The following is a 27,709-nucleotide window of genomic DNA, read 5'->3' as shown; positions in this document are numbered from 1 at the left end:
AATAAAAACACGAGGCTTTTTAAAAGGTACCATTAGAATACATAAGCATAAAAATTTAAGAATTAAAGATGAAATATCAGAAAACCTTTTTTTTTGACTGTGTAACACACAATATAGGCATTGTATTTTTATCGCTCTTCAAGTTATCCACTATGCCATGCTGGCAGGGATTTGGGGCAGATAGATGGGAGTGAAAAGATAGAAGGAGGAAGGAAGTACTGACAGGATAAGCTAAGTGTTTGCCTGCTGGGAGTCGACCTGAGAATTACTCATGACATTTCTAGGAGCTCCTGATCTCTAGAGATAATGTTCTATATGTAAGAGATAAAGCAGCCATTAATAAATACATATGTCTCCCCCAGAAGTTCAGAGTCTAGCGGCTATGACAGGTCACTAAAGTGAAATTGACAATACACACGAGAGTTCCATAAGCAATCTATGCACGTAAGTTTCAGGATGAATGTAGAGGGGAACGGAAGAGAAGTTCCTGGGTTGGTATTGGGCTACAAGGGTGAGGCACAGAGTCATTGTGAGGACCGACCCTGAGTCACTCAAGAGGAAGTGACAGGCAAACTTTCTTCCCCCTTTCCCAGTCCTCCCCTCCCCTTTGGACTTTTCTTGTTTTCACGTTGTCAAGTTGTTTGGTGTTTTATTTGCTTATAGGAAGAAATGTGAAAGCAGAGGTTATAGGAATACGACAGGTTCATCTTTTGAGTTCTAAAGGTCAGGTGTGCAGTGGAAGAACACATCTGAATGTGTGGATGCCAGGTAAAGTGAAATAGGAAATAAACACGAGTAGAGAATTGTATTCACAAAGCCAGAGAAAGAGTCCATGGACTTAGGGGATGGAGACCTATTAGCTGGGATGACTTGAAAGTACAAGTACAGGTAATGCCGAGACACTGTCTTTCATGGCTGAGCCCTGGAGAAGCAGGAGATCTTCAGCAGAGGGACCTTGACCCTTGGTAGAACCATGAGGAAAAGTGGCTGGTGCTGTAGGGATGGAGTCTTGTCATGGTGTTTCCTAGATTTCCACCTGAGGTATAGAAGTCAGCAGTGAGAACATATTGTGGTATATCAGAGTGTATTGGAAAAAGTCCAGAGAAGGGGAGGGAAGGAAGAAGTAGTCACCATGAGAAACAGAGTCGCTTGTATGAATAGAAAGAAGGAACAAGTTGGTAGCAACAGTCATGGGGGAACTTCTGAGGATACAGGATGTAATGGACATTTTAGCGAATGGCAGTTTGAATGGATAGCATCAAGGCAACCGGGACTCTGACGTTTTATATTGATAAGGTCCCTTCAAAATCTAGATGAAATAAATCCCCAAGCAAGGGGAGGCCTGAGGTTGAGTCAACCAGAAAGGGGCTGAGATCAAGTTTCTGCCAGTTAGGCAGGATGGGAATTAGACCAAAAGCTTAGTATGGGCTAGAGAGAAATAAAACTACATTTCTCGTTCCTTTGATTGGTAGACACAGATCCATTCTGACTGCAATGGTGGTACTTTCTAATAGCAAATAGGGAAAAGAAGGACAGAGCCTAGGCAAGTGCTATTTCATGGACTTGAGAGAGTTTGGGATGGTGCCTGGAAAAAATACCACAGTAGCAGGATGGATGTGTGTGGGTGCTTAGCAGGAAATAAAGTTTGACAGAGCCTGGCAAAAGTTGGGCCAGGGAGGGTGTCATATTCCATACAGAGGAATGATCAATTTCTTCCAAAAAGAAAAGTGGAAATACTGAGGAATTTAAAAAGAAAGGCATTCAAATGTATTTTAGAATACTGCTCCTTGAGATGTCTGGGGATGGACTGGAGAAGGATAGAACCTGAGGCAGGAGACTCAGCATGAAATTAATTAAGAGAAATGGGGCCGCACGGTGGGGGCACACACCTTTAATTCCAGCACTTGGGAGGCAGAGCCAGGCGGATCTCTGTGAGTTCGAGGCGAGCATGGGTTATAGAGTGAATTCCAGAAAAGGCACAAAGCTACACAGAGAAACTGTCTCGAGAAACCAAAAAAAAAAGAAAGAGAGAGAGAGAGAGAGAGAGAGAGAGAGAGAGAGAGAGAGAGAGAGAGAGAGAGAGAAATGGAAAATCCTGAGTCCTCAGTGGTAATGGGTTTGGAAAGAAGGGCTCCTGAGAAAGGTGACAGATCTTCACAATGCTTGGGTACATCATGAGAGGGGAAGAAGTTGGGGATGTTACCAGGTGCCTAGGTTCAGAATACACAAAGAGAAATGACTTGATGAAGGTTTTGAGTTTTGTTTTTGAGCATCTTCTTTTGTGTTTAAGTAGCATCCCAGGAGAAGGGCATGTGTCAAGATCTCTATAAGAACAAAAGGCGGCGTGAGAAATGGTTGTAGTTATATAACACAGGAAACAGAGTGGTAGACACAGAATGAAACTCTGAGGCAGGCTTGGATAAAGGCATGAATGGAAGGCAAAAGCAGTCACTAAGAGTCAGTTCAAACAATGTCTAGTAGACCAGAGGAGAGATGCTAAGAAATGGGCAGTCCTTAGTGGTAGATAGGAAGAAAAATGAAGCATGTGTTTTCTATTGGGTCATTGGACCATTGAGCATCAACTGATCAGAAGAACATGAAAGACAAAGAGGAGAGAGGTTGGAAACTGATGAGGCAGGGAGCATACTTTGTTCCTTTAGGACAAAGAAGGAAAGATAAGAGTTAGAGAAGCAATGACCTAAGGGAAGGGAAGATCTCTGATATAAAAGAAAACTAACTTTTAAGGTAAATGGATAGTTAATGGGGAAGGAGTTTAGCTGAAAAGAGAAGAAAAATTGATGAAGTTATTAAGTTAGGAAGGACTTGGAGAGTCTTGGAGAGAACAGACTTCTCTTGCTTTGAGAGGGGAAGGCATTGGGAGTAAGGGGTGCAGGGGCAGTTGCAATTACAGATCAGGGGACATGGAAGCCATTTAATACTGATTAGGCCCTAGTTTTTTTTTTTTTGCTGGCTTTTAAAATAGCATTTCCACATGGATCACAAAGATGAGTAAGATACCACTGGAGTATCTGCCCTTCTCAAACCAACACTTCAATGAAATGAATATGTGGACCTTTACCCTCATGCTCCTGGAGATTCAAACATGCTAAGGAGATGGTCTACAAGGACAGGATGCTGCCACAATAGCTCTTCTCATGGACAAGGTTGCACTGACCTTGCTTAGAATTAGCAGTGCATGGTAATAATTAAAATTAGCCTGATATTTTAAAAACTGTTTATTACTATCTTTAAATCATTTTTTAGTGTACCTTCGCCTCCTTGTCTATAACCCAGCAGACCCTTCCTGCTACTCTGCCCTTGGTGTTCAGATCTCTGCCTCAAGGCTTCCCTTTGAGGCCACTGTAAGTGCCTGAGATGGGAAAGAAGTTCCCATCTAGCTCATCCTTTCCTAGTTCAGAAGGAAGTGAAGATCAAATGAAGGACAGATCTGTGGGTCTGGATTCCAGTTCTCCGGACCCCAAGTTACCCTCAAGAGGAAAGGTCTGTCTCACCTTCATTTCTAGACCAAATCTGAGAATGCCATTTAGCCATACCCAAGTGCAACAATGTCACTGTTTGGGGGAGGAGATAGGAGGAATGATTTGACTTTGCTCTCTTTCCTCTCTAGAATGGCATTGACTGTTTGCCAAGGTCCTTTATGGTTAACCACAACAAATGTCTTTCTTGTAATATTATTCACTGGGAACACATTCAAAGAATTTCAGATTCCCTCCTCCTCCTTCTCCTCCTCCTCCTCCTCCTTCTTCTTCTGAGACAGACTTTCATACTGTAGTTCAAGTTGCCCTGGAATTCACTATATATCTCAGCGTGGCCTCAAACTTATGGGAATCCTTCTGTCTCAGCCTCTATGTCCAATTCCATACACCACTGGGAAATAACAGAATTATTCAAGAACACTGTGAAAAGAGTTTAATATTTGGGGGAAGAAAAATTTTAACTCTTCATTATGTACAGTGTATATTCTAGTTTTCTTCCATGGGACTTGGTTTGAATGGAAGCATAGAATATGAATAAATATATCCCAAAGACAGATAAGGATAGCAAAAATACGGATATCAATATGTAATTTTTGTGGTTAAAGGAAGCAGAAAGGAAACTTTAGACAAATTAAGGAGTGGTACAGACTCCTTCTGCATGACTCCAAACAACATGGGCATCTGTAGGAAACACTCTTAGGTTTATTACCAACCTCTTTATACCATGTTTGATGATAATTAAATAATATAACTCTTTTATTAGTGACCCTTGATAAGTACTTAATAAATGGTGGTAGGAACCATCCCCTAGTTGAAGATGGACTTTGTTTGGGTCTACACAAGCTTCAAAGAAGCAGATGTACCTTAAAGGTTTTCCCAAGCACAGAGACGCCAGTGGGTAACATGAAACCTACTTCCTGGTGTCCATTTGGTCATTCTGGTCTACCTCATGGTCAGTCGTTTCCAGTTTCACCCTTTGTAGCTGAAGAAGACTTTTCAGAACAAAACAAAACAAAAACCAGCATGTAGGAGAGCTCTCAATCAAAGCTCTTACCTCTCCTGAAGTCCTATGGGTTTCATTTTGAAGGGAGAGGGGCAGACAGAGGTGGAGGTGGTGCTTCTAGTCTCAGGAGTGCATTGGCCTTGGGGGTCCACGACAACATTCAGCACCTTTGGCGCCTGCTCAGGCTGGACCATGCTGTGGGCTGTCTTGGCCTCCGAATGTGCTGGCTGTAACGTAATGGGCGATAGGTGGATCTCCTGGTTTTTCTCTTTATCTTGTCTTAAGGAAAGCTGAAACCTTTCTTTTAACCTATAAATAATCTACAAAAAAAAAGATATAAGAGCTTCTATGAGATTTTGTGTCCTGGGCAATGAACAGAAAGAACACCATCTCCCCGACTTAGAGGACAGCAAAGTAAACATTAGTGATAGAGTAAGCCTACCCTCTGATATAATTTCTTGTTTTTTGTGATATTGAGATTTTTCCTTTAAGAATATGCTTGTTACATAAATAATATCTGTATAACGTCAAGTGAACAAGATTGATCCTCACCCCAGCAGGAAGCATTAATTGGATTCAGTGCAGGAGTAGGGCAGAGGTAGGGGTGTGTGGGGTGTGGATGGCGTGGAAGGCAGGGAGTAGGGGGTAGGGGTGGAGGTGCAGAGACGGACTGCCTCTGACTGGTATTTCCAGTTAGGCTGTACATACACCTTGAGTGTTTCTGTACATTCATATATTTCTCAAGGATATATTCAAAAGGAAGTTTGGCAATAAGTCTACAAAGATGCCAGATGATATTTGATCACAGGAGTTTCTTGAAATGGGAGGCATTTGAAAGGAAGAGCTAAGAAACATGGGCCAATGATCTTTATGGAGACAGATAACTGTATCTGTTTATAACAGGGAAGCAAGGCTCACACAATATTAATAAAATAGTAGTTATTCTATAAACGATCCATTATTATCTTGGTAAACATGTCATTAGTCATTCATCAGCTTGAGGATCTGTTAAATACTTGACCAAACATGGACTGCATAGAATTTTCATATTTTTCCCCTTTAAATATTTAATATATATATAAAGATAAAAGTAACTTTCTGTGTTTTATGTGTGCTGGTGTTTTGCCTGAATGTGTGTCTGTGTACCACGTGCATGGCTGGTGCCTGAGGAGGCCAGAAAAGTGTGCTGGATCCCCTGGAATAGGAGTTACAGATGGTTGTGAACCATCATGTGGGTGCTGAGAATTAAACCCAGGTCTCCTGGAAGGGCAGCTCGTGCTTTTAACCACTGAGCCATCTCTCCAACACAAGACTTTCAAGCTTTTAAAAGCATGAGATGGAATTATGGTGGGGCACCGATTAGCTTACATCATGTTTCTATATGGTATCTTCAGATTGGTTGACCCCTCCCATCTTTCCTTGCTGTGTCCCTGTGTCCCCAGGAATCTCCCTCCAACTTTTTTCGATTGCATTTCCCACCTTTAGTTCTACAGCTGTCCCCTTCCAGAACCATGAGCATCTCTTTATTGTTTCTTTCTTGTCACCCACATTTGCTTGATGCTGGCTCCTCGGTTCCTACAAAAACTCGAAGTCCTAGTGTTTTATCAGGTGTGTCCTCAGGATGTGACTTGGTGAGCTAATTCGCGTGCAGGGAGAGGGGACAAGTCATTATCCGCAATTATGAAAGTGAACAGCACCCAGGGGGTCTGCCTCCAGGATGCCTCAAGACAGCGGACTCTCAGGTTTAATTTCTGAGATCCATCAGCTAGCTGAGCAGACATGAGTTTGGGAGGAAGGAAGATTTCCTGCTCCTTTCTAATAAGATCCTCCCGAGCTAGTCATGAAATGCATTCTGTCTTTCCTGTCTTTTCAAAATTCTTTTAAATTCCAGTTATTTCTATATTTTAAATCTCCCGGATAATCTAAGCTTTCTATATATGTGCATATATGTGTGCACATGGGCACACACATACATGAATTCATCTAAAATTATGAAATAAACACATTTTGAAAATTTATTTTAGAACATTAAAAATATTTTCCAGGTATTCCCCAGAATAATATTGAGGAAGAGCCTGTTCAGCAAAATATGTCTACAAAAATGGATCATAGTTGGGCAGTGCTGGCACACGCCTTTAATCCCAGCACTTGGGAGGCAGAGCCAGGGGGATCTCTGTGAGTTCGAGGCCAGCCTGGTCTACAGAGCAAGATCCAGGACATGCACCAAAACTACACAGAGAAACCCTGTCTCGAAAAACAAAACAAAACAAAACAAAAGAAATGGATCAGAATTAAATTAAAACACACCAATTTAAAATGAACTATTAGAGTGAGATCAATCTCCTTGAATATGATCATATCTCCTTGTATATATGTATGAAATTAAAAAAATAAATTTAAAAAGAGAAACAAAATGTCCTTCCAATTGAATGAACTGAGTACTTATTGGCAAGCTGTGAATCTTCTTTGCAAGCACTTAAGAACAGAATTGAAAGTACAGAAAGAATCACCAGTGGTGCATACAAATACATTAGAGGCTGCTTGGGATGCTGAACAAAAGAATGAGACAGAACTGGAAGGAGAGATGATGGCTCAGTGGTTAAGAGTATTTGCTGCTCTTGCAGAGGACCTGGGTTTAATTCCCAGCACCAATATGATGGCTTACAACTGTCTACAACTCCAGTTCCATGGGATCTGTCGACCTCTTCTGGTCTCAGCAGGCTCCTGCATGCATGCGGTACACATACACTTAATGTAGGCACATATATGCATAAAAATAATAGGTGAATCTTTAAAGAATTAGACACAAATGAAAACAAGAGAAAGGCTTCAAAACCATCTGTTTTAAGGATATGTTACAGATTGGGAGGTGATCTCCTTAAGAAAAAATTATGTACCTATCAGGTATAACTAGATGTGTACATCATACACAGAGCTAATGGGAAATTAAAGCAAATCTGTTCTGTTTTTTTTAATGCTCATTTTCTCATAATCTGGAAACTATATTGTGGAGGAATTCATCATCTCCATCAAGGAAGAAAAATCTTAGATTTTTTTTCAAAACAATGATATGTGATCTCATCACTTGGAAGGCTGAGGTTGTAGCATCCAAGGTTGATGTGGGTCACACATCAAGAACCTGTCTCAAAATCCAAACAAACAAACAAGCACACTCACTTCAGTGGAGTTAGACTATTTCCCTGACCAACATTACCGCACAAGGCAAGAACAGATGCCAGTTATTACAGCTGAGCTTCTTCCACGTACAATGTTTACTTTCAGAGAACTGTACTGTGCTTTCCTGAACCTGCAGGAAAGAGGATGCTGAAGGGGGGTGTCTTCACCCTGTGTGTAGTGCCCTAATATTGTCGGCTTTCTGTTTATTTGCAGCTCTCATGGATTTGCCCCCGTTCTGAGGAAACACACACACAGTAGGGCAGCACCAACCAGATGGCACATATATGGGAGGCTTATTGTGTCAAGTTAAACCCAGAACTACCAAAATACAAATTAATACAATCTAAAGTGGGATGGCACCTTTTAAGTTGCAAACAAGGCATTTTTCTGACTGAAGAAATAAATAATCCTAGCAACATAGATTATTTATTTATAGAAGGAGCAATGCATATGTCTTATAATTTAAGCTCTTCACATATGAATGTAATATACAATTATATTACTTGCCTATATTTTCTTTTTTGGAGACATTCTACTGCGAGAACCAAGGGCCAGGATAGAGTTGCTCTCAATTATTCTTGACAGGTCAGTTTATGATTACATTAGTGTAAACCAGATGGGGTCTAAAGTCCTTCTCTGTTGCATAGAGTTCAGTGGGGAGCCTCTGCCACATATTTTATAATGAGTAATCTATTTCACCTCTGGCTTTTAACCTACCTCTGTGTAGTTTGCTTGCAAACTGATTTCTACAATGCGAATTCAGAAAAATCAGAATCTGGAAAACGCTTAATGTAAATACGACACTTAAAAATACTGGGCTGATTGATAAAACTTGTGGAAAAAAGATGAAGCTGCTACCTGGAAATAAGCCATTGACATGGATTTTAGCTGTAAAGCACTGGTTTTCAAATGCCTAGTAGGAATTTTGTCCCTCAGAGGATATTTGACAATGTCTAGAGAAACTTTCAGGGTGGGGGATCATGGAGCTGGTGCCAGGAGTATGAAGTGGCCATAGACTAGGTTGTGGGTAAATATTCTGAAGTACACAGGAGAGACTACCCTCCTCACCCCCAACAGAAGAGCCAGCCCTTGATTCTAGTAGTGATACCATTGAGCAGCCCTAGAGTAAAGAATCGAAGACTCATCTGGTATAACCTCTTTGTTTCTCAGTGAGGCTGAAAAGGGTCACATACTTATAGAATACTGCTTATAAAGGCTAGAATTCAGGTCTCCTGAATCCCAGGCCTGTGAGCATTCAACGATGGCTTCTTTCAAATCCATACATTCTCCTTCCTGACCTCTTTGCCAAAGCTTCTGGAAGTGTGTGTCAGAGACTTCTCTGTACAGATTGGATCCTTCAATACAATATTTGCATTTTTTTCCTATGAGAATTCACTTTGTTTTTAAAAATCTCATTCTTAAAGCCTAGCAGAGCCATGACAAGTTAAAACTTTCCCTTCATTTTTCTTTTTAGAGCTTGTGTTGGGGCTTTGGGATGCATTAAAATAATTTGATCATTTGAGGAAGGAAAAGAGAAAGGAATATTGAATAAGAGGAGCTATAAAAGCTGAATTATAGTATGGGGAATATGAAATGGCAGCAGTGAGACCTGAGGAAGGCAGAAAGGAGAGGAAGCTAAGCAGAGCCCTTTGAAACAGTTTTCAGGGTAATTTTCATTTTTAAAATCTCACAAGTAACAGAAAACATTGTGTTTGGATTGAGGTGTGTTCTAATTTTAAAATGATGGCCCCAACAGACAGTGCTCTGTGTGGTATTTTATAGGAAGTTATGAACGAGTTTATTCTTTTAATGTCATTAACATTCCCAATCCATCCTGAAAATGAAGTCTGTGTCGATGCAGACGTGGCACAAGACTGACTATGTTCCTAGGAATGCAGAGGTTTCCAGGAGACAGATGTATAAAATCAGGTCCAGTACAAGGTACTAAGTGCAAATGGGTGTGTCCTTAGCACATAGGTATGGAGTAGCAAACACTTATCAGTCTTGCCTGGGTGGAGTCCGTCTAATAAACACAGGCATACTCATGTGTTCCTAGACCTATTTGTGTCCAGAAATAGAAGTTCACAGAATGAGTGATAGGAATGAGGGAAACCGCGGTTGACTCCTTCATGGAATCAAGCAGAGCCATGGTCATGAGCTTAGACTTTCATCCCAGATGGACTTGACTCTGGATTCCAATCCTTCCTACCCTTCCAATCCTCCCACGCATACCCACCCATTGTTTGCTGTGAGTCAAGCCACTTTATCTTTTCTGGATCCTGGTTTGCTCATCAGTCAAGTCAGGCACTTAAACATTACTTTGCGTCCTGTAGTAAATTTAGGACCAGTATGTATGCAATATGTAGAAGAAATGAATTACTATTGCTGAATGCTACTATTATTTTACTACTGTGAGTAAGCGGGGGATGGGGGAGGTGGTGGTGGTGGTGGTAGATTACTTAATTCATGAGCTACAGGCTTGCTTTGGAGATGATGTCGGAATCAACCGTGTCTGGCTGTAGCTCCATCATCCCTAGAGATTATATATAACAGGTTAGAAAAACGTAGCTGCTTATGTCCACTTTTGACATGAAATGAGTGCATGATGTCCAGAGCTTGATGGTCCAATATACTATTTCCTGGCTCAGTGACCAGACCGTGACTAGAGAATCCTTTTACTTCACACCTGGATGACTCTTCTGTGGATCCACCACGCCAGCACTTTTCCTGATACAGCTGTCTGTGATTTCTAATATCTGGCCTCTAGACATCTCTATGTATATTTCATGAATATATTTACACTTTTTAATAAGCCTGTAAGTATATTTGAAGGTCTAATTTGGATGATAGATAGCGTTCTTTCTGTTATGTACTCAAGTTTAAGAACTAATTCTTCTCGGTAATACATTTCCTCCATCAAAAAACAGACTGAATGGAGTCAAAGTTGCCCACACATTTTTTTTTCTTGGAAAATTCTATTTGTCTATTTTCCAGCATTCCACCCACTCTACACTCACATTTGAGAAGTGCTAAATAAATCACACATTTGAAAATGTCACGCTTGTCTAATTTTATGTCTGGCAATCTATACTCCTTTTTTTTGTATTTTAAGGAACATAAACAATATGCCACATTTCAAAAACTTGGCAAGTTTTATGTTATTGTTGTACAGCACATGGAACCTTCTATTATAACAATTTACCTATATAATATCACAATAAAACCATCTGATTTTCATTTCAATGCTATGTAAGGAGGCTGGACACAAATAATGACACTTGCTGCTTCGTAAAGATAATTAATGCCATAAGAAAAACCCTTAACTATAGCTTTTTCTCTGCCATGGAGGCATCAGAAGTGTAGGGAATGGTTGTACTGTGCATATGAGAATCAGAAAGTGTATCCCAGTACACTGCAGCACAAAACGTATACTGTGTAGTTATGACTAAGAGATCCTGGCAAAAATTAATTTAAGATAATTATCAAAAGCATTTTAACTCAGGAAGATGAGTTGATTTTAGAGGATCACATTTGACACATCTCTAAATGTGAACGGCATCTAATTGTATCAGATAAATTGGCTTTGCCTTAATCCTATTAGAGAGTATTATTTTTCCATGAATATCAAGCCCTTCCTAAGCATTGCTGCTACCTCTGTTCCTTTTTAAATGGCCTTTCACAGTCAAATTTAAGATAGTGTTTGAAATCAACCAACCAACCAATCAATCAATCAATTTCTGTCATTTATCTATAATCACCTGCACACTAGTCAAGTGTTCTTTCTTTACCTCTTTATTCCCACGCCTTAACATGTCTCTTCCTTACAGAGGAAGCACCACCACTCAGTCAACAAGCCAGACGACATGGGGGCATTTTCCTTCTTTTCCCTCCTCCTGGTCATCAGGACCCCGCATGTCCTGTTCCTTCTCCTGTCACACAGTACTCCATCTTTTATACTTCCTCATTTCCACCCTCTCCCATCCAGCTCACCACTGTTGTCTTTGTCATAGAAACCCTGAAATGATCTACTGTACTCACACTTCACACTCCCTTCTACCCCAGCCACTTTCCTAAGCCTAAGCAGAGACCAATCTTTTAAATGCACTCACATAATCTGCATGAACACTGTTTCCCTTTTCCCCTCAAACTTGACAGTCAAAACTTGTTTCACTCCAACACCATGCTGCAGCTGTCCTCTCTGCTGGACATGGTCACACCCTGCATGTTTGTGTGTTCACACCCTGCATGTTCATATGTTCACACCCTGCATGTTCATATGTTCACACCCTACGAGTTTGTACCTCCCGAATGTCTAACTCTTCTTCCTCACACTCATTTTCATGCTGCCTTCTTTGTGGTCCTTATTACAATTTAATATTTAACAAAGAATTGATAAGACTTCTTATGTTTATGGAAAAATTGAGTGGAAAGTACAGTGTTTCTATATATGTCTGTTTCATAACTATCTTGAGTTGGTATAGTACATTTATTATATTTATTTTTTTATTTTTTATGTTTTAATTTTTTTTGAGACAGGGTTTCTCTGTGTAGCTCTGAATGTCTTACAACTCTCTTTGTGGACCAGGCTATCCTCGAACTCACAGAGATCCACCTGCTTCTACCTTCCTGAGAGCTGGGATTAAGCCATGTACCACCATGCCTGGTTAAAACTTGTTTTATTTTTATTTATTTATTTTATTTTATTTACATTTGCTATAATGGATAAACTAGTATCGATATATTATTATTATTATTATTATTATTATTGACTCATTGCCATAGTGTAGATGCAGTCACACTTAGTGATGTACATTTTACACATTTGATGAATGTGTAATGCCATGCCATCATCAGAATGCAGAAGAATTTCATTGCCCTAAAATCTATATCCTCCATGTAACAACCCCTCCATTCACCATGTTTTGACAGCCAGGGATCCTTTCAATAGCTTTAAAGTTTTGTGATTCTCAGGATGTCATACAGATGAATTCATATAGTATGTTCACTATTTGATATTTTAAAAAAATCGTTGTCCGTATTTCTTTCCATCATTAAAGCTTCAAAAAACAATGACTTTATGGGCCTTATCCTCTCCTTTCCCACGGTAGATCCTCTCCATGAATATGTTGCCTATGGATATGTTGTTTAAATGAGTGGCTGTATCTGCAACAAACCTGACTGCAGTCATTCATACGTTAGGAGCATTCCTTTCTTGGTTTGTTCTAGTAACACCGGAACAGCCTGATTCAGGTTTGCGACACTTACACTGATGAAAGGAAGAGTTGGCCTTGGACCCACGAAGTTGAGGGTGTGGCCACCAGAGGCCCTTTAGTCCGATACCAGTGCATGGTTGTACCCAGTCACGTGGGATATCTGGACATTACCTGAGTTACAAGCACTGAATCTGTAACATATCTTACATGTCAACACAAACTCTGCTCTTTGTCTGCTCTTCCCTCAAAGCCTGCCTGTCACCTGGCTTCCCACTGTCTTCCGTTCACTCTTGTCTTTGTTCTGAATCTCATTCATCATGTGAAACACCTCTTCCTACTCCTATTTCCTTCCTCTTCTTCAATTTCCATTTTCTCACTATAGTGACAGGGATCGAACACACAGGCTGGCAAGCTCTAAGCAAGTGCTCTGCTGAGCTACAGTCCCCAGCTCCCTCATCCCTTTTAATCTGTGAATAACTCCAATGAGGACCGACAAGATGGAGAACAGAACCTGAGATTTCCTGCGATAAGGAAAGAGGAGTCACACATGTTGAAGTTTAGTTATCCATGAGAAGGAACTACACCCTTAAACTAGTAGTCAGAAATTTCTTCTGCAGTTTCTATAAAACTTTCAATCTTATTTATTAAAGTTTTTTCCTTAATATACACCATGTACGATATGAAATCTTTTTTAAACTTAATTCTTAAATTACTGTTTGGATTGTTGGGTCACAATTTTCTGAAGTTCAACTTCTGACCCAGAAGGACATATCTTTGAATCCATTACAGTGGGAGTTTTAGGATGTTCTTGCTATTTCCTGGATTTTGAGATCTTGGAAATGTGCCTGTCTTCACTCTATTTATGATCTTATTTGTGTCCCTCGAGTTCAGATCTGCTGAGCCTCTCTTCCTTTCTAGACTGAGTCTCAATCTTTTTGACATAAATCCATTTCCAGAAGCAAGAGCACAAATGAATAAAATCCAATGAAACGCTTGGCAACACTGTTGATTGTAGACAGAATCATTAGCATTATGTCTTTTTGGGGGAACGTGTAAAACAAAAGAGGAAGCAGTTCTTAAAATATGCAAAATAAAAAGAACATAACACATAGGAAACGATATTAAAACCATTTGTAAACTTCAAATACTATGCTACGTCACAAAATTTCAGAAGAATTAATAATAAAACAAACCCCAACCCATTCTATTTGAAAGATAATTATTAACTCATTCCATACCAAATTCAACACCAAAGCCTGGTCTAATCTAGTGGGTTGGGTTTATTTGGGGTGTTAATTTTTAAAATCAGGACTATGCTTTCTTGTTTATATATCATGACCTGTAGGACAATTGCAATGTATACTTTCATTCTTATGTACTATTCATCCTACCGGAAATGAGGTAGCAGTGAGTGGGTTACCTTCAAGGCTATAGTCACTTCCATTAATGCCTGATGTTTCTTAGAATACCTTCAAAGCCTTTTAAAATGAGGAAATAAACCCTTCCCTTGAGAAAAAGCTTTGCCCCAAAGACGTATTTCTTCAGTATTTTTTCTGTGCTCCATTAAGGTGACATAAGAGAAGAAATAAAGCCAGTCCAAAGTGTTCACATGAGACTTCAATGATGTTAAGGGCTACAGTGACCTCAGGAAATCACCTTCTAAGTCTTCACATGGAGTTGGTCTAGATCCTAAACACTCCAGTGCACTTCGCTACAGAGGTCAGCATCCACACTTCCACACACAGTCTTAGCAATCAATTGTCTGCTGCTACAGAACAGTTCCATGCTAACAAGATTATAGGCTGACTTCTGCCCCCCCCCCACCCCCACCCCGGTCTTTTTAAAAATTCATTCAAGTGGGAAAATATCTCCTATTACTAAGCAGTTGGATTCGCAAAGGATAAGATATACAAAGAAGCAAACTTACCATCAAACAGGTTACTATAATAACAAAGATGCTGAGAAAAATGATAACGGCGTAAAATCCTTCTTTGCTCCAGATTTTGTCCGCTTCGTGCTGCCCTTGCAAAACATTTTTCTTTAAAAAGGAAAACAGAAAGCCCGGTGTTAAAGGAGAGCTGGAGGAAACCGGCGTCCTTATCAGACTGTCAACATATTTTTAGCTTGATTCCATTCCGTGTAGTAAAACACACCTCTAGCCCCGGCTGCCACAGCTGCTTCTCTATCTGCCCAGGCACAGGACAGCTATCCTCTTTATCAGGAGATCCTGTAAGGGAGGGGGTGGGCATATGGGACAGGCTCCTGGGTTCTTGCCTTCCTCCACGTCCTGCGCTGCCTCTCTTGGAAACTACCTGGTTCACAGGTGAGCAAGCCCTGTGCTTTTCTGCGCCGAGGAACTGTTGCTGAAGCTCTCTGTACTCCGAGTCCCCTCCCACGTCCACACTGTCTTACAGCTCCGCGCTTTACTTTCAAACAAAAGTCAAACAGGTGCAAACAAAAAGCTCCTGATGGTTGAATACACAAGCCACGATGTGGGGACCATTTCTGTTTTTGTTTTCTTCTTCCTTTTATCCTATCATTTCCCTCCTCAAATGGAACTCACTTTGTCAAAACCTGACTCACGCACCATCCCACATAGAAATTGCCAGGATATTATGTCTTATTTAAAGGAACAGGGAACACCCACAAGGTCAGAATTATTTAGTAATAAATGGTAAACAAACAGGATTATTTCAATTTTTACTGCGTTCGCTCCTTGCTTTAGGAGTGGAGTGAGAGAAGTATAAAAGAGATGTGAATGTCTCTTGATTCTATGTTACTCATTTTTCAAAACAGGATAGTACATTGATGGATGCTCTGAACTTTTGTTTTCTGTTTTAGACAGAGTATCTCCTGTAGCCCACCCAGGTTGGCCTTGAACTCAAGCCAATCCTCCTGCCTCAACTCCCTAGATACTGGGATCACAGGCATGGACTACCATGCCTAAATATGAAAATGTTTTATAAATCAGTGATATTGTAGATTTATAGGTAAAGAAATGTCGGAAAAACTTAGGTGGTATCTGAGAAGAAGAAACATTAAGTTTGTATCAAGCAAAATGTTCCCATGTTACAATCCTTCAGGAGAGCATGTGTCTATCCTTGACTATTAACCCGTAAACAAAGAAAGCCTCAAATTAAACCTATATTCTAGGTGCCTAAATTTTGAGATCATTTCTGGCTACTTTAAAGGTTAAAAAAACATATTTAGCCTTTGCAAATGGGATTAAAAATACTGACCTTAAAAACTACTTTATGGAAATTTTAATCTCTGCATTCAATCAAGCCATAGTAGAATGATGAGCAAGAAAACTTTGAGTTCAGTTATGAAGATACAAATCATTTGGGAAGCGACTTATTCATGTACTCACAATACTACCTCTCACTTTTTCTAGACAGATGGATAGATAAAGGAAATGATTTAAGTATGTATTTTGATAGATAGATAAAGGAAATGATTTACGTATATATTTTGATTGATAGGTAAAGGAAATAATTTAGGTATATATTTTGATTGATAGGTAAAGGAAATAATTTAGGTATATATTTTGATTGACAGAGAACCTGTTAATACTTGATTCGGTGAGGTGATTGGTGACTCAGGACCCTGCTGCAAATACAGGGTCCTGGTGACAATTTTCTTTCACGTCTTTGAAAACAGCTAGGCCATTTTTTTTCCGCTCCAGTTTCACTATAAACACAGCTAGAAGCTAATAGAAAAGAAAACCATTGTAGGAATCGAGAATGGAATTGAAATTTTTTTTTTTCAGGCAACTAAATGGCATCCATTGTTTGCTATAAAAGCAAACTAGTTAAAGCCTTCGCACAGCCAGGACGCACTTGTCAAATTTAAGTACAAGGATTTGAGCTTAAAGTCTTGTAACATTTGAAAGAGGAGTGATTAGGAGGGTGAAAAGCAAGTGCTGTGTTCCAAATCTGCTCGGGTCCATTTTCCTCCCGTAGTTTTACAGTTCTCGGAGCGTGAACTTGCTCCTTTCTGCAGCAGACAGACCTGTTTTGATTTTTTTTTTTAAGTGAAACAATGATGATGGAAGATTGATTCTGTACTCTTCCAGGCCCCACCCCCAGCTTTAAAAAAAAAAGGCTCTTGTTTTGAACTCAATCACTGCACATTCTTGGTAAATAGATTTCCTTCTGAGTCATGCTGCCTCTGCTGAGCGCTGCTCTATCTGTTTGGAGATCTAAAGAGCTGAATAAGGCAATAAAGGATAAGTTTGCAGTCAAGAGCCCACACATCAAAAGACTGCAATCCCCAGTAATCTCCCATCTAGCCTTTGCATAGGGTTAACCCAGTGGCTTTTAGATTTTCTCAGGGGCTGTGGGTTCAATAATTCACAGACTCCCATGCCAGGTCACGTTAATGCTACTATAACATCTTTAAGACTTATTCCATAGCTGTGTTGCTCTGCCCTTTAACTCAGATGCAGTGAAATTAGCTGGTGCATTTTCTTATTCAAAAATGGAGACATTTCCTTTATCTATGATGATGGCCTTCCTAGCTGTTCTATACCTTGATGTCACATAGTTGGTTATGTTCTCCACTCCATCATCCCCCCCCACTTTCTTTTCACTCCTTAATTCTTTTCTTCTTCATTTCCATTTTATTTCCAATTCCTAATATCTGGGAAGGTGATCCAGATACTGAGGTTTCAGGAGGCACACCTTGTTGGGAGAGATGAAGCCCAAAGGATGAAATAGAAATGTTATAAATGGTCTGGTTCATCTGATGAGGGCAGATTAACGGGATGTACCTCACAACAGGATGGCTTGGTTGGATAAGTGGCAGACTTCAACTGCATGATGCATGATACAAGCACGTGATCCACATGATCTAGTATTTTAACACCGATGCTGCATGTCCTCAGCATTTGTGTGCCAGGTCTAGAACTCTTTACACTTGCCCACGGGCTAATGTTCCAGGTTTGAAGGAACAATCACCCCACTCACAAGTTATGGCTCATATTTTACGTGGTATGATTTTTCTCTTTGTTAACTATTCCATCCAGTATCAACAATTCATCAGCCTGTTATTTAAAGAAGGTAACTTCCTCCTATGAAATTCAGCAGTTAGGAAACTGGAGTAATTTGCAAATGGACAAAAATCAAAACCAAATTAATTTATTCAGTATTAATGTGGAATTTAACATTTCAATGATTAGCTAACAATTTTGAGAAAATTGTCAATAAAAACTAGAAGAGTGAATTTAATTTTATTTCTCTGGAACTTATGGGGCAAGAAGAAGGTTATTTTATTTTTTTTTATCTTTACAGGCATCTTATAATAAAATAATATGTGCTTGCAATGTTCTAGGTACCACATACAATATATATAAAAGAATGTGATGGCTCACATCCGCAGTCCCAGCACTGGGAAGCCTGAGGCAGGAGGATTATCAAGAGCTCTAGGTGATGGTAAGTTCCAGGACAGCTAGCTACAGAGCAATACCCTGTCTTAAAGACCCTTCACTCCAGAAAAAAAAGAAAAGAACTCTTTGCCTCAAGAAACTAAGGTTGGAAACAGATGATTAACAAAATTAATTCTCTATTTGGTATTTTTCTTTGGTTTCTGAGTCATTTTCAAAAAAAAAAATAAACCAGAAATATAAAGAAAGGGTAGCAAAAACACATTGTTCTTATGAAAATAATTAACAAATTTAGGAATAGATGCTTTGAAACATCATTGTGAAAAACTGCAAATGGATGTATTACAGTATTCTTTTCCTCCCCATTAATGGCTATTCTGCCATAGGAAGAGATATTTTGAGGATTACAAGATAAGACAGGTTGAGACATAAACTGTTGTCAAATCTTAACTGCAGGGAGAAGAATAAAGACATGGGGGGACTTAGAGAAGAGCCTGGTAGCTTTAGAGAACTGTCCATCATTCCTGCAGCGCCTCTCCTGCTGGACGGGAAACAAGCACTGTGTAGGGGCATGCTGCGGACACTGTCTTCCTTGGCTTTCTCCTTGTGACATTTAGAGTTTCAGGACTGGGCCTGCTACAGTTACTGAACAGAAGGTTCAAACAGGCCATCACACCATGATGAAAGGCCCCTTCCAGCCAATTCAAGCACTTGATGAGCTTTATCCTGAGTAGTTCACAGGTTATACAGTTTTTAGTTGTTGTTGTTGTTGTTTACATTCCAATAAATTTATGAGAAAGTATCATATTTTGATCACTAAATACACTTGTTATTTAAGTTCAGGGCAGACTTTGTCAACTGCTATGGCCCAATAGTTTTCCGATGGGTGGTCCATGGAGGCTACTCCTTCACTGTAGTTACATGTTGGGAGAGTGACCTTCACATTCTTGCTGTGATCTTTACATTTCGGAGCCATCAGCTTGTTTCTTTTTTGCTATCTAGGAGCATAACTTAACTAATATAAGAATCAAGCTCCTTATTTCTTGGCGTGTTTATTTTCCTAACTTTGGGTAGGACTTAGCACAGCGTTTGGCTACGCGCTGACTCCGCTTTTCATATTCTGTCCATCACACTGCTGAATGAAATAAAGACAGTGACAAAATGACACGGCATGTCCCATCAAGGAACCCACAGTGCAGAGAAAGCCTTGAAGGTCCACAGAGCAGAAGGGCTTTTGCTCTAAGTTCCATGGGGATGTGATGCAGCAGACACCAGAGTTCTTGAAGGAACAGTGGAAGGCTGTGCCGTTAAACAGGCTGGTGAAGCAGGAAGGTGTGTAGATGGCCCGATTACAAGCATGGAGGGATGGGATTGGGGGTCATGATAGCTAAGAAATTTAGAATTGCTTTAACATAGTCTAAGGAGCCACCGAGCGGTTACACAGCCCAGCATGTGGAGGACCATATACCATACTAGGAAATCTGGACTATTCAAAACATCCTATTGTGTTTTGAAACCAAAGGATCATGAAATTAGGAGAGCAAGCCAGGTTTACATGAAAGAAGATTACTCTGGTGGCAAGAAATAAAATAAAATAAAAGAAGCAAGTTTTATGCAGGAGGGAGAAGGGCAGGGTAGGGAATAAAACCAAAAGCAGTGGGAAGAACTGTGTGAGTAAAAGGATGAATGTGTTGGTTCAGTAGGTTTGGCCTCCTATCTATGACTTCTGCATCCGCAAATTTAGCCAACTGTGAAAGAAAATATCAGTGAAGAAAATTCATCTTTAGTTCACCTGGACACTTTCTTGCCACTATTCCCCAATCTATCATTTAAGCAACCCTATAAATTTAAAACTACATTATATTATGTATTATAAGGGATTTAGGGATGATTTGATACATATGGGAGCATGTTCATAGGGTATATGCAGATATAACTTTACACAGGAAATTCGAGCATCTGAAGATTTTGATATACATTGGTGTCCTGTTCCAATCTACTGAGTATACCAAAAGACTGCGTATTCCCAAATTTATGTCACCTGTATTTAAATTACATTTGTTTAGTACAAACTAAATCTGAGGATTTTCACACATATTTAAAAAATTCAATCCATATGTCAAGTCCATTAGTTAAGGACTGTATCCATTAGAATATGAAGAAACTGAGGCTCCGGGTGGTTGATACTATGCAAAGGCAAAACTCCTCACAGAGCAAAATTCTCTGACCAAGATTCAAACGATTGAGTACTAAAGTTTTTAATATAAAACCTATAGTATTAGCTGAAATGAAAGGCAATGGGGGTTGCTGGAAAGAGGAATAAAATAAGCGTAGAAGAAGGATTTATTTTGTTTTGTTTGGAAACAGTGTTTCACTCTGTAGCTCAGGCTGGCCAGGAACTCTCTGTGTAGGCCAATCTGACTTTGAACTCAGTATTCTCCTGCTTCTGCCTCCTGGAGTGCTGGTATCTGGCATCTCAGGGGTGTACGATCATGCCTTGTCTAGATATTTATTTTACCTTTCTCTGTCTCCATGTCTCTCCTTCCTCCCTCACTTCCTGTCTCCCTCCCTCTCTCTTCTTTCCCTCTTCTTTCTCTTCCTGTACTAGGTTTTGAACCCAAGACCTAAAACAGGCAAGTGCTGGTTTATACTTCACTCTTGAATCACTTTTAGGTAGTTGCTTAATTTCTATGTACCCCACTTTCTGTGTGTATATGTTTTCCCTCAAAGCCAAATTCTATGGATTTGTGAATGGAATTTGCATCTATTTAGGATGCTGGTCTTTCTGAAGAATTTGATTTTGATAGGAGAGACAGAGGGACGATTCACTCTGTAGGGAAAATGGAAGAAATGGTAAAGAAACCTTTTTTAAGTGTCAAATTTCGAAAATACCATGAAGAAAATATGCAGAGTTCTTGCACGTAGGAAAAAAGCACATTTCACACAATTCCAAATCATGGGGAGTGCAGCGGGGATGAGTATTTTTTGACTATTTTGACAATGAAAGTGATGATGAAAGGTTCACTTGTTGAGGAAGACCTGAGTAGAGTTTTTGGTTTCTTTTGTTGTTGTTGTTTTTTGTTTTGGCAAATCAGTTTCAGGTGAGCACCAGGCAGACCTACCTAACTGGTCTTTCTTGTAGACAGTTTACTGAAAAGTAAAATAAATAATTACAAGGTCACAACGATTTTCAGAATCCGGTGTCAAATAATGAAACTTTACCGTGAAAAGCGAATTTGCACGCTGGATTCCGACCTTTAGGGAGATTGCTGTTTTAAAATCCACATACAACTAAGAGCTTTCATCTCAAAGCCTCACAGGTTGGATTGGCAAATCATGCTAACTGCAGACTTTTTTTTTTTTTTTTTTTAAATGAACTGCTCCATGCAACGCCATACCTCAGGGGAGACGTCTGTAATTCCAAACTGCGGTAAACTCTGATGCAAAACATCGACATTAAGAGAACGCAGCACTTCCTCGGCCTGCAGGGCTTCCGGCTCTCCTGGTTTCCGGTTTACAGGAGACACGAACAACTCCACATGGCGCTTCTTTTCCTGGTGAAAGCACACCGTTCGGGTATGTTAAAGATAATATTGGCAAACGTTGGGCGAAGGGTTCACCTGTTCTTTACAAACATTGAAGTCAGGTAGGGAATGATGTGAATTGATCAGTCACTCCCGGAATTACTGTCACCAATCCGAAGTACAAAATTTTCAAAATGGCCTTACTTTAGTTAGCACACCAGGATGTGAAATTTTATATTTCACTAGATAATAGTTTACCCTTGGTTTCATATTCTAATTAATTAATTAATTAATTATTTTTTTGCTCTTGTTAATTTCAGAGGCTATCCAGATGTAACATAGGCTAAGATTGATTTTTGCATCCTCCTACCTCAGCCTTCTAAATGCTAAAATTATAGGTGTGTACTAACTTAACATATAGTTCTCAGATGCCTTCTGAATACTTACGCTTCAAGACATATTTTAAAGTCAAATGAGTCAGATAAAACCCAATGTAAGTGTCAACCATCAGGCTCCACCATGCTTCATCTTTCCTCATCAAATGCATGAATATGAGGCTGGACTGGCCAAGGAAGAGGTGCCAGATGAGCTTTGAAGGTCCTTTCCTCATTCTTTTGACCTTAACATTGACAAACTTTTAAACTTTACCCTTGCTTGATAGTAATGCATTTAATAAATCTAGATCCAGAGGCAAGACATCTATAACACCTATTCACCTGAGCTAGATGCCCTGGACATAATAAATGACTTCATTTTTTTTTAATTGAGATGAGGTCTCTCTAGGTATCTAAGGCTAGCTTGGAACTCCTTTATGTATCCCAGTCTGTTATCAAACTCAAAATCCTCCTGCCTCTACCTTGCAACTACCAGAATTATAAGTATATTTTTATTGATTATTTGGGAATTTCATGCAATGCACTCCAGTCACACCTTCCTACCCTTGTGCCCTCCTCTCAAAAAGAGAAAAAGAAAAAAAGAAACCAAGTTCAATTTGTGTGGTCCATATACTCACTGGAACATGGTCAAACTCCCAAAGGGCCAGCCTCTTAAATATAACTGAGTCGTCCCCCCAGCCCCTGCCACTCCAGAATTCAACAGTGAAGAGCTACACTTCAGCACCCTAATTTTAAAGGATTCTCTTCAATGGCTTCCTGTTTAGACTATTTCTTATTTTGGGGTGGGAGTTGTCACAGAGGCCTTCAATGTCTTTTATTCTCTTGCAATTGGCAACATTTACTCTTTTATTCGGGGGGTTGTTTTTTATTTTTATTTTTTTTGAGACAGGGTTTCTCTGTGTAGCTTTGGATCCTGTCCTGGAACTCGCTCTGTAGACCAGGCTGATCTCGAACTCGCAGAGATCTGCCTGCCTCTGCCTCCTGAGTGCTGGGATAAAAGGCGTGTGCCACCACCATCTGGCAACATTTACTCATAAAGGCTATTTAAAAATGTTGTATTTTCTATTCTGCACTAAAACTTTTTTTTTTCCAACCAAGACTGACAACTTTTATTTTTTTTTACCAAGCTAAGGGTTTTAAGAACGGGGTCAAGTATACAATCTGAAAGAAGATCCTTTGTTAAGAAAAAGAATTTAAAATTTTGTGAGTCATAAATGAAGATAGGGACCCTTTCCATGCATTTAAAATTCATGCAAGCTGACCCTGATTGAGGCCTCAGTCTACTGAGGGAAATTATCATTCAAAGAAGTGGCCTTGACTTGTTTGAAATCAGGCTCACGAGCTTTTGTTACTTTATCCAACCAGGTCTAGTGGTTATTACATACAAAGAATTCCTTGTTACTTGCTTGGTATACCAGAGATCTTAAGCTGCATGAGTTGACTGAGACCCAATGATTATCATTGCAATGTATCCAAATAATTGCCTCAATTACAGTTTGAAAATAATAATAATGGCAGCAAACTTAAAAAAGTAAGGAGCAATGGTTTCTAAAGAGAGGTCATTGAAAATGCTAATGTGATTGAATTGGATCTTAAATGGTCAACCCATGAAAGGCATGTCGAGAGCCGTGTTTACTAGTGTCCAGTAACTAATAAGTATAAAAGAACATCATGGAATCATAATATGCCATGTGTTCAAAAAGTTCATGAGAAGCTTATTACCAAAAGTGCAGAAGTGGCTATGTTGTGACCTAAGGGCACATGTGTCATCTTAAGACGCAAAGAGGAATTGTGTTTGCGAAAGGAAATTGGAAAGAATTTAGGGAAGGTTGGGAAGCCATTGAAAGCAAATGTGAGTCTGACATCATATGAAGGAAATCAAAGGTCGTGTGGAAATATGCCATTGTTGAAAAGTTGTTTGAGAGTCCTTAAGCTGGTGTTCAGTGTTTCCCAAGCAAAGTTCTTACTGTGCCCACCATATTAAGACATCAGTGAAGAACACTCTGTAGGAAGCCCGTTTTTGCTGTAATACAATGATGGGTTTCAATGCATAGCAGCAAAGGTCCTCAGTCACTTCCCAGAAGTAAAAGGCCCATGCATTTTCATGGTCATCTCAGTAGCCGTTAGTAACATCAATCAAATCATTTTGTGTAATCAGGTAGAGTAATAGGCAAGTGTCGTTGAAGCTGAGCTCCTTACAAGCACCCCTTGGTCTGTAAAGTTGCTTGGATATCTCTGCCGCTGCACTAAAACTTTTAAAACACTTATTCAGACTCAGAAAATTGCTGACTCGGAATAAATGTTTTCTTTCTTTCTTTCTTCCTTCCTTCCTTCCTTTCTTTCTTTCTTTCTTTCTTTTTTGTGGGAACTAAAACAACTCCTTTTACCCACAGAAAAATAAAAAGAAATATAAATCTACCCTTAAAGCAAATACTGTCCGTACCTGAGAATATGGATGTTGATACTCAGAGTAGAAAGCTGAATTTGAACAAGGTATACAATTTAATGCAATAAAATCATTTATTTAGTCCTTGTTTGGGTTCCCAATACAATAGGAATGAAGAAAGATTTTTAAAGCAATATGAAAAATCCTGAAGTCTCTTAGGTACACACACACACACACATATATATATATATGTGTGTGTGTGTGTGTGTGTGTGTGTGTGTGTGTGTGTGTGTGTGTACATGTGCATGCATGTGTGTGCTCATGTGTATATGTGTGTAGGAGCCATGGAGGTCAGAAGACCACACTGAATCCTCTAGAACTGGAGTTCCAGATAGTTGTGAGTTGCCATGTGGGTGCTGGGAACCAAACCCGGGTCTTCTACAAGGGCAGTAAATGCTCTTAACTCGAAAGCCATCTCTATAGCTGCCCTCCAAAGTCTCTGTCATATGAACCTTAGACAGCTAGCTTTTTGCAAAGAAAAACAGAAATTGTCTGATTTAAAATTGCCTGTTTTATCCACATGGCTTATACCAATCTTCAAATGCAAAGGAGAACTTGCAATTCATGACATCCAGGTTTCCAGACTCAGAGATGCTGTGGGATGTTTTGTATGTTGTGAATGTGTTGCTCTGGTTGGTTGATAAATAAAATGCTAATTGGCCAGTAGCCAGGCAGCAAGTATAGGTGGGACAAGCCGAGAAGAGAATTGTGAGAAGTGGAAGGCTGAGTCAGGAGACGCCAGCCCGCCATCCAGGGAGCAGCATGTAATGGCACACAGGTAAAGCCACAGAACACGTGGCAACATATAGATTAACAGAAATGGGCTGAGTTTAAATGTAAGAACTAGTCAGTGGTAGGCCTGAGCTAATGGCTGAACAGTTTTAACTAATATAAGCTTCTGAGTGATTATTTTATAAGCAGCTGTGGACTGCAGGGCTAGGCGGGACCTGAGGAAAACTTTTAGCTACACAGAGAAAATGGGGCGCAGAATGAAAGTGGGTGACTGACAGGTCTAGTCACCCCTACACAGTGGATCCCTTGACCCCTGAGGTTTTCCCCACCCCCACCTCGGATGCCAATCTAAGTTTTTTCTTGGCATTCCATGTGAGCTACCGAGGCAAGGATCGGCTCTGTTTTATTCAGACATCATCCTTTGCTTTCTGCATTCAGCCCCCACTCCATTGGTAAGCTCGAAGGGGCTTTAGTAAACAGCATCTGGAATCCTGATACAGAAGGTTCCACTCTCCTAGACAATATTTGGGAGCTGTGTCAGGTTGCTGGACCTATCAGGGGAGGTACTAGTGAACGATGATAAGGTTGATAGACTATTTTCTGAAAAGGGCCAGACGGTCAATTGTTTAGGCTTTATGGGTCAATCTGTTTGCTCTAACAATTTAGGTCTGCCACTGTGAGCGTGAAAACAGCCACACATAGCATGTGAGCCAGTGGGTGTGGCAGGCTTCAGTAAAACCTTATCTCCAAAAATAGACAGTACGGTAGATTTGGCTCCCCAATCATGGAGCCTTTAACGACGAAAAATCAGTTTGAATTCCGAGACTGTGAAAGGTAGCTTCTTACAATGAGACGGTTGATGTGCACTTGCTGGGGCAAGAGTCCCAAGGCTGCAGCTACTCCTTGGCGGAAGATCCGAAGCAAGGTTATGTTCAGCTTGTTTATATCCATTTGCAGTGTCTGGAAAATGAAGACAGAAAAAAAAATACAAACTCAAGTGAATATTGCATTTTGGACAGCCGGTTTGTCCCTGATAACTGGCTACAACAGTTTGGGGGCTCTTGTAAGTTCACGTTCTGGGGGTTAATTTCGACACAAATAAAATCATAGACACACTTTATGTGACATTTTAAATGGCATTAGTTAAAAGATGGCTCATTATGTAATAAAGCAATTTGTTTAGTTTTTTTAAAAACGCAAGTAAAAACGGTCATTTTTTTTTTTTAAAAAGCATTCCATTGCAATATGGCTTAATCTACATTGCTCTCCTTTTCGATGACAGAATGATGTCTGTGGTCAAGCCTATTTCAGTTATCTAAGTGGAAGGACGTATTTAATTCATGTCCACATGCAGTCACGGAGAAGGATGCTGTGTAAATTCCGTAAGGCTTGAGCTGGCAGTTTCTCTCTAGAGTGCTCCGCTGCCAGGGCCAGGCAAACAGATGAGGCGCAGTCTGTATTTACTCTGGTGGAGAAGCAAGTGGTACTCGTGATTGGATCTAAGGTAGAACATGCTCATTCATCTCTTAGGAAGACACTCCTAACAAATCTAAACAGTAAAATGTTCCAGAATTACAAATCACATTGTGATAGTGGTAATACAGCCTAAGCCAGAAGTGCTATTGATACACTTAAACCAGGGAGGAATTTACTGTGTGTTCCAAACTGGATCATGAGGTTGGAGAGTTGGCCCATCAGACAAAAGCACTTCAGGCTTTTCCAGAGGACCTGACTTCAGTTCCCAGCATCCATATCAGCAGTTCACAACAACCTATAACTCCAGCTCCAGGGGATCCCACACTCCTTTCTGGCTTTCCTAGGCACTACACCAAAGTGGCATGCACATGCACGTACACACACATACACACACACACACACACACACACACACACACACACACACACACACACACACACACAAACACACATACACAGGGTCGGGGTGGGGGAGAGAAAGAGGTCTTAAAAACCTGCCTCATAGTGATTTAAGATACATATTTCTAAGAAAGGGAAACTGAGTCTTACGCATTCCGTGCATGCTATTATTGTTGAGTTCACTGCTTTGGTCAGAGTAGGTTATGTATAACTAACTGTTGGATGGTTTTTCTCATTTGTCTGTTGAAGAGATTGATTTGCATCTCAAATCTACTCCACTGTAAGGACTCTTAAAGCTGGGACTCTCTTAGCTTACTTTAAAAAGAGAAGGATGGGCCAGGTGGTGGTGGCGCACGCCTTTAATCCCAGCACTCGGGAGGCAGAGGCAGGCGGATCTTTGTGAGTTCGAGGCCAGCCTGGGCTACCAAGTGAGTTCCAGGAAAGGCGCAAAGCTACACAGAGAAA

General features: G+C 40.1%; 1 protein-coding gene across 2 annotated transcripts in view; it reads right to left on the bottom strand.

The window, feature by feature from the left end:
- Ptprr (protein tyrosine phosphatase receptor type R) overlaps positions 1 to 27,709 on the bottom strand; it is a 241,688-nt gene that overhangs the window by 83,300 nt on the left and 130,679 nt on the right. For both annotated transcript variants that reach the window (XM_052753404.1, XM_052753405.1), the window contains 4 exons: positions 26,217 to 26,330; positions 21,672 to 21,827; positions 14,818 to 14,928; positions 4,552 to 4,820 (listed from right to left, as the gene is read on the bottom strand). In XM_052753404.1, the coding sequence (XP_052609364.1) occupies positions 4,552 to 4,820; positions 14,818 to 14,928; positions 21,672 to 21,827; positions 26,217 to 26,330 (650 nt within the window). The remainder of the gene's footprint in view (positions 1 to 4,551; positions 4,821 to 14,817; positions 14,929 to 21,671; positions 21,828 to 26,216; positions 26,331 to 27,709) is intronic.

This window comes from Peromyscus californicus, unplaced genomic scaffold (genome assembly GCF_007827085.1).
Source record: "Peromyscus californicus insignis strain IS unplaced genomic scaffold, ASM782708v3 Scaffold_24__1_contigs__length_46423439, whole genome shotgun sequence".
NCBI lineage: Eukaryota > Metazoa > Chordata > Mammalia > Rodentia > Cricetidae > Peromyscus > Peromyscus californicus.
Note: the sequence above shows the minus strand (reverse complement) of the source record. Positions and strands in the feature narration are given on the sequence as shown.